We start from the raw sequence: 10,724 nt of genomic DNA, 5'->3' as shown, positions 1-10,724 counted from the left end.
TTTTTTTTTGTGCATTCATTGGGTCCCAATATGCCCAAATATGAAAGAGAAACTAAAATTTCATGCCGTGGAAGAGTTCGGGTCTGAGGAGGTTAAACTTAGTTACAGCACTTCAGGAAGACATCTACTGTGATGAAATGTATTGCCCACTACTGTGAAATTCATTATTGTTAATTTAAATGTTATTAGAAATAATCAGTCAGGTTTTTGGTATCTACATGGATGTTAAAATTACCCACAATAATTATTTTATCTGAGTTGAGCAGTAAATCAGATAAAAAGTCAGAGAAATCAGAAGTTCTGAGTGAGGGCCGGGCGGATAATAGATAACAACAAATACAATTTTCCAGTTAGGGTGGACAAGGCCTTTGGTTGATTTATAAGCTGGAGTTTGGTGCCACTCCTCAGCCTGTGCTTCGAGGACTCTGACAGTTTGTATGACTCGGTTTAAATATGAGTAAATACCCCTAACGTAATCATCCTGCTGTAACCAGGTTTCTGTATTAGGCTGGATAAGCTTAAGCGGGCAGTGTGGGTGTCTCTGATTAGGCTCTATCGACAGACGGATGGATGGATGGATTTATTTTCCCTGTTGCAGAATTTGTCTGGCTTTTCAAATTATAAAGCAATTATTTGCAGACATTTGTCAATTTGTCAGTGGTTGCAATCAGTCCAAGTCGGACTGCAGTTATTTAGAAAGAAATTGCCTCCCACCAGGTGACATGTGTAATTGCTTTGCGACCTCTGGTCAGCCAGAGGCTGAGGGTGTTTCACTCACAATCTCTAAATGAACGTTTGGTTGCAATAGCTATTTGCAATGGGCTATTGAAAGTGACAAAATTCAATACAACCACCAGATAACTTCCTTTAGGTGCCTGCCATTCTATTTTTACTCTAGTGTGACGGAGTCATAACCGTTCACGTGTCATTTAATGTAAGCTGTAAAATGATGTTCAGAAACGTAAAATTAGCTAAGAAAATTCAGTGTGTCCTTGGTTCAGTGGTGCTTTATAGGCGCTGTGTTTTTTGCCAAATCATTTTAACTGCTTCTGTGTGCTCGTTTTTAGCTTGGCTGAGTCAGTTTTGCAATGAACTGCAAAACCTGCTAAATCCAAATGTAAATAAGGGCATGAGTCACCAGCAGCAGTGGTGGTTCAGTTGATGAGCTGTGGCCAGGTTTATTAGAAATAATTCTATTGTGGGCAAAACAAAAAAGATTGTAATTAAATTTTGCAAATAATATTTTTTACATGAGCAATCTTTGCATAAACAGCAAATCTGTGGACTCGGTTAAATTCCTTGGTGGGCATATCACAGATGATGTGAACTAAACCACAAGTACATCCTCTAGAGAAGAAAGCACCATAGCTCCTGTAGTTCTGATGGACTGAGAGGTTTGTTCTCCAAAATGAAAGATGCTAGAAGATTAAAATCCTGGGAGGAAAAATTATTTCCTGACTGTAGATGCATGTAATTAGTGATGCCTGTGACAAACACACCATATGTATTACCTTATGACTAATATTATTAATTTAGAATATTAACTTGTGACTTTTTTCATGCAGTGCATGAGATCCAATCCAGTTCAGCTCCCCCACCCCTTTTATCACGGGGATACTGTCCTTCCTACCCTTTTATATTCATCTGAAGATGCCACAGAAACAAAATAATTTCTCTTCCACATTTAAACAGCTCAAGAGACCTGATTCAGCAAATCAGTCTTTTCCATTTTGCAATATGCCACACAGCCTGAAAAGACAAGGTGATGAGAAAACAAGCAGACAGCTGTTAGAGTGGAGAAGTGGAGGTGATATTGGAATTGCATTATTCAGGCGGGGTGGTGGTGGGGTGAAAAGGTGTTGAATGTCATGCTTGAGTGAACTGGCGGAAAAGCACAAGCTCTGAGCACATTGGCTCACCAGAGCACTTCTGTCAGAATTTTTATTGTCCCGGGGAATGAGCGTACGGCCTATTAGTTCATTACGCTAAAAGCTCCTGAAAAATGTGTCCTTATTATTGCTATCCATTGATGGATGTCATTTGTACAAGCATGTGTACGTTTCATTAAATCCTAATTCTCGCCTCACCACTGCAGAGCTACTTTTGTAATAGCACTTTTGTTTCAGAGGAAATAAATCTGAGTAGGTTGCAGTAGGAGGTGTTATGCATGAGTATATTTTAAGTTTTAGCTACTATGGTGTTTGCAAGCTGATATCAACGTGCTAATTTTGTTTCAAATGTGTAATATTCAGATTTAAAATTTAGACTATACATTATACAATATGTTTAAACTATAATAAATTCAATTCAGTCATATGTGGGGAAACCCTGCATTCAACAAGTACCAAGACTGGCATGGCATTTTGCATTAATTTATTTATTTTTTTGGTCAAGCTGGTCAATGCTGTATAAATATACAGTCAGTCTTGAGGTCCTTGACTGTGTTGCTAATGACTTTACGTTACTGCAGGTAGTAAAGATCAACGTGTGCTACTGGAAGGAGAAGGTTCCTGGGTCCTATAGCATGAAGCAGCGCTTTCCCTGCTTCGTACAAACTGAATGCTTGGAGTCCAAAGTGCATATCTACGGACTTCCGTCCAATGAGTACCCAGGGCTGATGAAGGTACGTCATGTAACTGGGCCTTTAAGTGAAGTTTTACACAGAAACTACTGCATACCTACCTCTAACATACAAACTGTGAGCAGGAAGTAGACTTTATAAAAGATCAATGCAAAATTTGATTTCAACATGTGATTTTGTTGTTCCTCATTTGGTTTTGTTGTCTCAGTAAATGCTTCTAGCACTTCAATATTGGTATATAAATCTGTGCTGTGTACTCAACCAGATACATTTTTTTAATCAAATGAAGGCAACGACACCAGAGTATAGCTTATGGATATGAATAACAGGGGTGTTATTTAAGTTCAGTGGCTGAACTGTGGGAGTGGAAAGGAGGACCCAAGAGCGGACACGAGTTTAAACACTGGATTTAAACAAAAAGCCATTTATTATGGCTGGAAAACAATGAATAAAAAAATTAAGCAAAGGCAAGCAGGGCGAAAACTAAACTAAAATCTAAACTGGGAAAAATTAAACTATGATTACTATGACTGAACTGTGGTAACTGTGATAACAAACATTATCAACATTACAGGGAGTGCAGAATTATTAGGCAAGTTGTATTTTTGAGGAATAATTTTATTATTGAACAACAACCATGTTCTCAATGAACCCAAAAAACTCATTAATATCAAAGCTGAATGTTTTTGGACGTAGTTTTTAGTTTGTTTTTAGTTTTAGCTATTTTAGGGGGATATCTGTGTGTGCAGGTGACTATTACTGTGCATAATTATTCGGCAACTTAACAAAAAACAAATATATACCCATTTCAATTATTTATTTTTACCAGTGACACCAATATAACATCTCCACATTCACAAATATACATTTCTGACATTCAAAAACAAAACAAAAACAAATCAGCCACCAATATAGCCACCTTTCTTTGCAAGGACACTCAAAAGCCTGCCATCCATGGATTCTGTCAGTGTTTTGATCTGTTCACCATCAACATTGCGTGCAGCAGCAACCACAGCCTCCCAGACACTGTTCAGAGAGGTGTACTGTTTTCCCTCCTTGTAAATCTCACATTTGATGATGGACCACAGGTTCTCAATGGGGTTCAGATCAGATCAGAGGGTTTTTCTTCTTTTATACCCTTTCTTGCCAGCCACGCTGTGGAGTACTTGGACGCGTGTGATGGAGCATTGTCCTGCATGAAAATCATGTTTTTCTTGAAGGATGCAGACTTCTTCCTGTACCACTGCTTGAAGAAGGTGTCTTCCAGAAACTGGCAGTAGGACTGGGAGTTGAGCTTGACTCCATCCTCAACCCGAAAAGGCCCCACAAGCTCATCTTTGATGATACCAGCCCAAACCAGTACTCCACCTCCACCTTGCTGGCGTCTGAGTCGGACTGGAGCTCTCTGCCCTTTACCAATCCAGCCACGGGCCCATCCATCTGGCCCATCAAGACTCACTCTCATTTCATCAGTCCATAAAACCTTAGAAAAACCAGTCTTGAGATATTTCTTGGCCCAGTCTTGACGTTTCAGCTTGCGTGTCTTGTTCAGTGGTGGTCGTCTTTCAGCCTTTCTTACCTTGGCCATGTCTCTGAGTATTGCACACCTTGTGCTTTTGGGCACTCCAGTGATGTTGCAGCTCTGAAATATGGCCAAACTGGTGGCAAGTGGCATCTTGGCAGCTGCACGCTTGACTTTTCTCAGTTCATGGGCAGTTATTTGGCGCCTTGGTTTTTCCACACGCTTCTTGCGACCCTGTTGACTATTTTGAATGAAACGCTTGATTGTTCGATGATCACGCTTCAGAAGCTTTGCAATTTTGAGACTGCTGCATCCCTCTGCAAGATATCTCACTATTTTTGACTTTTCTGAGCCTGTCAAGTCCTTCTTTTGACCCATTTTGCCAAAGGAAAGGACGTTGCCTAATAATTATGCACACCTGATATAGGGTGTTGATGTCATTAGACCACACCCCTTCTCATTACAGAGATGCACATCACCTAATATGCTTAATTGGTAGTAGGCTTTCGAGCCTATACAGCTTGGAGTAAGACAACATGCATGAAGAGGATGATGTGGACAAAATACTCATTTGCCTAATAATTCTGCACTCCCTGTATTCTGACCAGGAACGTGCGAGAAACTATGATGAACAAGAACATGAAACATGAAGTACATGGAACTTGACGTGACATGGTGGGAGGAAACACAGATGACCTGACGAAGACTGAAGGAAAACAGTCTTTGTGTGTAGGGGAAGTAGGAACATATGGGGAAACAGCTGACTAGAATAAACATAATGAGGCCACAGGGGAAGTAAAACTAAACACATCAAGCATGGAAACACCAGGCTTTTCAAAATAAAACAGGAAACATAGAGAGACGTAGACATGACAACACCAGCTAGACAATAAGAACATAGAACACGGGTAGACAAGCACACGGGCATGACTGAAAGTAAAGCACTGAGGACAAGACAGACCACATAGAGGACAGGAAAGGACTCATAACTAAAGAGACATAGAAGAACCTAAACTAGACCTAAAACTCAAGGCCAACTAATAATAAAACTGGAACTTGATATCCTTTCAATATAATATAAGAAATCACAAAAATAAACTCAAAATGCTGGGTCACAGCCCCTGACATGAACAGGCAAAAACAGGGCCAAATGCAGCGGTCCAGTTCAAATCTGACCTTTTACTTGCACGTCTTCACTGGTGTCCTCTCTGCTTTTTATTGAACAATATCATAAAGTAAAAATAACTAATATTTTAAAAAGAATATGAGTAATAAAATTACCAACAAGCAGTTATTTAATCTTATTTGTAAGTTCATTGAGCTCTTTATTCACTCATGTGCCTACATTCTTGGGCATTTGAACTCTAGTCTCTTTTTTCACTTCCTTATCTCCATGTTATTCATTTTCTTGTGTGCCACTCAGTCTATAGTTCCCTGTGCTTTGAATCTCAGTGCACCCCCATACAGAATTCAAACGCAAAACCACCTTGCTGTGAGATGACTGTACTAACTAGTGAACAACAATGCCAAACGGCATATTACTAAAATTATATTCAGTTCTGTCAGATGATTTATCCTTTTATATTGTAGAAATCATGTTGGATAACTGGTTACCCTTTATTTGAAAGGACTTTATATAACTTTTTAATTAAATAATAATAAACATAACTGCTATAAGGAGTTAATTTATTATTGTTTTTAGCATCCTTCAAATAGTCTCATTGAGATCAAGATCTATTTGTCCAACAAAAGTGCAAAAAATGTTTTGTGATAAGAAACACATACTGGGGTGGCTGTAGCTCAGGAGGTAGAACAGCTGATCGGAAGGTTGTCTGCATGCTAAATATCCCCAAGTTGCTCTCCGATTCATCCATCAGAGTATGAATGTGTGTGAATGGTAGTTAGAAAGCACTTCAAAACATAAAAACGGTGCTTGTGTGAATGGGTGAGTGTGGCATACTTGCTGACATATGCAGCCTTTAAGCCTTTTCTTGAGAGGTGGTCCGCATGATTTTTAAAAGGGAGTCTAGCATCCATTCACAGTCCTGAGTGTTTAACATTTTAAATTTCATGACTATGAATGTTTGAATATGAACTGTTGGCTGGATATTTTAGGTGACCTTGTAAGTATCGTGTATTTGGTTTTAACAAAGTTTTAAAGTTTGTGTGATAAGAGAGTTCTAAAATGTATCAAAAGTAGCAGTTGTTGCTGTTAAGGGCCCAAACAGTTATTAGGTTTAGGGGGAAATCCCTTTTTCACACAGGGCTATGTAGGTTTAGAAACTGTGTTTTGTGTTTACCTGTTAGCTTTGTCTAATATCTAATATCTTGTTGATATGAATTTTGATTTAATTGTAAACAAGGATCCAACAGTAACTCAGTAAGAGGGCAAACACTTTGTCACACCAGTATAGATGTGCAAACGTCTCTAATTGTCCATGTTCTCCAGTAGTTCAGAACACAGCACTTTCTTGCTGTATTTAGTTTTATTGCTGCCACCCAGACACATCTTGCTAATAATTGAACTGAACATTGTCACGTGGTTTGTGGTGAGACATTACGGTGTGCTTGGAGTTCACTTAGGTTATTACTCTGTGTGAAAAAAAGTCTAATCACAGGGAAAAGCAGCAAAATCATCAACTGATTTAGATCGGAGTAAATGAACTATATGTGTGAAACTGACACTAAGAGGGACTCTGAGATTTGCTAGGCAAGATAATTTTGAGATGGGGCAGCGATTATTTAAGTTACAAGGGTCACTACCTTTATGGAATAGAGTATCTGTGCTTATTGTCCTTTGGTCTTGTTGCCCTTTGGCAATAAGACTCTGATGAAGCAACATAACTAGGCAGTGCTCCAAATGAAAGCACAGGACCCACAGGGTATAGATGCTGTTGGTGGTGATGGTAGATGTAGTGTTTCAGAATCCCAACATCCACAATAATGTGTAGAGTGGGCAGAGGAGAAGGGCGTGGTATCTTAGTGAAAGAAACTGATCAACTGTCTTATCATGTCTTGTGATCCAGCATTTAGTGCACAAAGCTGTAACCAGCCTTGCATCTATCCATTGCCAGCCATTTCATCGTGTACAAATCTGCCCAACTCTTCCAAGTTTGTGTTGTTTTTCCTTCTGACCAGATGCGGTTTTTGTACCACCACCCCGCCTCAGGCGATCAGTATTGTGGCCCTAATACTCTGTATTTGTAGGGTTATGACTTTTGGAGTTCTCTTTTAAACAAATACATATGAACTGCATATAATAATATAATTGTGCTTCTGACAAAATTAATTGGTACTGTAATTAATGTTACAAGTGTACATTTCTAGGAGATGGGTCATTCTTCAACATTGTTGCCGAACACTGTTCACTTCTTTTTTCCACATTTTATCTGCTCTTCAGACGTTTTCTGTTTTGCTTTAAAAGTTTATGAATCCATGCATGTTTGGAGGGTATATCCAAATTCACAAGCAAGTCTTGCTAACATTTGACCATTATTTATCAAAGCTGAAAAAAAGGTTTTAGATTTTATTGTTTTAAAGAACTTAATTAAGGCAATTAATAGATAACTTTAAGTGTTTTTTTATGTTTTGTTATACACAACTGTTAATGCTTTTCTTTAAAAACAGAAATGCTGTGGCAAAGTGGACTTTAAAATGTGATTTGTTCTCCCTCGACATCATATTAGTTGTAAGGTTTGTGCTGGAGTTGATGTCATCTGATGACACATCTCTATTTTGGGCATTATGGCAAGCCAGCAGGAGCTCACAGTCTAATAGCAGACCACATGCACAGCAGAGAACGGGAGGACAGATGGTGATGCCACGTTGCATTATTCACTCGAAGACACAGTCACCAGAGCTAGCAATGCTTGGACCATTTAACAGTTTGAAAGAATGCCAAAATGAAGCAGAAGACGGTGGCATTTTCTCATCTGTAGTTCGTTTGTTTTTACAGCAGGGACCTGCCAAGCAGTTTTCTAAAGCAGAAAACCTAAAGAAAAAAGTCAAAGCAGCAGTTCTTTTAATCCCTCAGGGTTCTCACTTTGCCTTTAGTCTCCGAGTAAGATTGTATGTGTCAAAACTGGCTTATAAAAACAGCACAAAAAAAGATGCTTTGGAAGTTTTTGTAGAGTCATCCTAACCGACAGTAGCTACTGAAATGAGCGGAACATGCTCGTGCCTTATTACATTTAATATAAAGCATTTTATTGAGTTCTGAATAACCCCAATCGGTGCTGCAAAAACAATCTGAGACAGCCTGCTAAACTGCAAAATGGTGAACAAAGAGCTTCTTGTGTGCACCTGCACCTTTGAAAAGTACCAGGTTTGCAGTGAACTTGTGCATAGTGCCATTCAAGCTGTGTCTCTGTTGTCATTAATTGATATAAACACCAAAGCCACAATTAGTCCCACGGTCACATAACACAAAATGCTCAGATGCAAAATTGTTACTATGACATAATAACAGAATGCAAAGCTATTCTATTCACAATACTGCAGCTGTCCTTCTGCTCCTCATATCACTGAAAATGTGCTGAGTTTTTGGTACTTTCATATAGAACTAATACCAGTGATGTCATTACAGGTGTGCTACCATATGGGCAGCAAGACAGACCCAGACCAGAGAGATTTGCAGAAAGACAGGTCTGATATTGAGATTCTCCAGCATTACATCGCCCGCTGCTTTCCTGGCCTCATCCCTGAACCTGCTATAGTGGAGAGCTGCTTGTATACGGTACAGTGTTAACATTGTGTTTTTTGTTGTCATCTTCATCTGTGAAAGTGGAGAGAAAAAAAAACGATAGTGAAAATTTACTGCGTAAATTGTGTATTGCGTTTATAGAATCACCAGTCAAATCTAGTAAACAGAGCTGTGTCCCAAAATAAGGTTTAAAAAGGTCTTCTTCTGTCTGCTGTACTTCACCACAGACAGGGATTAACAAATGTGTTAGACCACCAGTCATAAAAACAAGAAAACACACAAACGTTTTAGTAATCTGTCAAAAACTAGTTTAAACTTAAAAAATTCTGTTGGTATTTAAGCAAAAAGCAAACTGAAGGTAACCTGTCTGTCGCCAACAATGAAAATATCATTTATAATGCTAAAATGAAAAATGCAGACTTTTCTCGATAATGGATAATATATTCTATTCTATTCTGCATTCTGGATAGATTATATATTCTATCCAGTATCAAGGGGATTTATCAGAATAAATGAAGTTTATAATAAAAAATGTGAAGTGTGTGAGTTTCTGTCTGTACTTAGGTTCTTGTCAGGTTTTAATGCTGTTCTAAGGTTCATCTTATGCAGTGCAGAACTAGGTTTATGTATTTTGTTTTTAAAGCGGTTTTGCAGCTGCTCACCAACACATGATCACATACTGAAGCAATAGGACAATAAAATTTTGGCCACCTTGTCTAATATCACTGAAAATCCTGACAACTCTTCTCTCACTTAACAAGTCATTCTTAAGAAGATAACTAGTCTCTTCTGTTGTGCTCAAATTTGGTCTTCTGTCAGAGGTCACTATGCATATACACTGTCCTTTTTTATCGAGTTAAACAGGTTTTTGAAACATTTTTTATAAAGACTTTGACAGGAACAGCTCACAAGGCCACAAGAAGCAGAACGAAGAGGCTGCAGCACTCTTGAATGAATGTGCATTAAATCTTACTGCTTTTTTGAAAATAACACTTATTTAATTTACTCAAAGTTTGGTTACCAGGGTAACCCGGGTTCTCTGAATACAAAGTGAGGAGTCTCATAATGGGAAGCCCTACTACCACTACATCTAAGACGTAAGGGGTGAGGTCACTTCCACAGCACCTTTGGTGCCCTTGTTTCTTTTGAAAAGAACAAAGGCTAGCTCACAGATACCCAACCACATCTGTCCCACAGCTGGTGGACTGTGAAGAGCAAATCAGCTCCAGGAGTGAGGCTCAATAGAGTAGGAGTTCCTGCTCCATTTCTTCCTTTAGTCCAAAGTTGGGATCGCCCCCAAGACCAAGTGAGCAATCTAGGTGTTCAAAGAGTGCAGTGAAAAAAGCATGGAAGAATGAGGGGTCATCAACACTTGGGCCATATATACTTACAATACATAACTTTTTGTTAAGCATAGATAATTTAATGGCTTTATAACTGTGTTGAGTACTGTAAAATTAACATTTTTATGTATTAAAATTGCTACTCCCCTTTGCCTAGAGTTATAGCAGGCTGAGAACGCATCAGGAAACTCAGGTGTTTTAAGTTCATCTGTAGCTGTAGCAGGTCTATCAGTCTCTTATAATAAAACAACATCTGCCTGTAGTGTTTTTAAGGTGGTTAAGTATCTTATCTTTAACCTCTTCTCTCTGGAGTCTGCTCCATGCACTTTCCATGTGACAAACCTTAGTGTGCCCATAATTGTGTGTGTGCAGCTAATGTTGCACACTGCGTGTGACGCTGAAATAAATGAGGAAAAAAAATACCGTATTTCCCAGACTACAGAGCGCACCTGAATATTAGCCGCACAAGCTAAAATCAGGGGAAAATCCTGTTTTGTACATACATTAGCCGCACCTGACTAAAAGCCGCAGGTGTTTCAATGTTGACTTATCATATGTAAGAGAATATGCACAAAG

General features: G+C 38.8%; 1 protein-coding gene across 1 annotated transcript in view; it reads left to right on the top strand.

Moving 5' to 3' along the window:
- Positions 1 to 10,724, top strand: part of pipox (pipecolic acid oxidase) — a 30,205-nt gene that overhangs the window by 10,315 nt on the left and 9,166 nt on the right. The window contains exons 5-6 of the mRNA XM_005750353.1: positions 2,471 to 2,623; positions 8,689 to 8,838. Coding sequence (XP_005750410.1) covers positions 2,471 to 2,623; positions 8,689 to 8,838 — 303 coding nt within the window. The remainder of the gene's footprint in view (positions 1 to 2,470; positions 2,624 to 8,688; positions 8,839 to 10,724) is intronic.

The sequence above is a fragment of the Pundamilia nyererei genome, unplaced genomic scaffold (genome assembly GCF_000239375.1).
Source record: "Pundamilia nyererei isolate P.nyererei 1_Seehausen unplaced genomic scaffold, PunNye1.0 scaffold00270, whole genome shotgun sequence".
In the NCBI taxonomy this organism is placed as follows: Eukaryota; Metazoa; Chordata; class Actinopteri; order Cichliformes; family Cichlidae; genus Pundamilia; species Pundamilia nyererei.
This window is presented reverse-complemented; position numbering and strand designations above follow the sequence as displayed.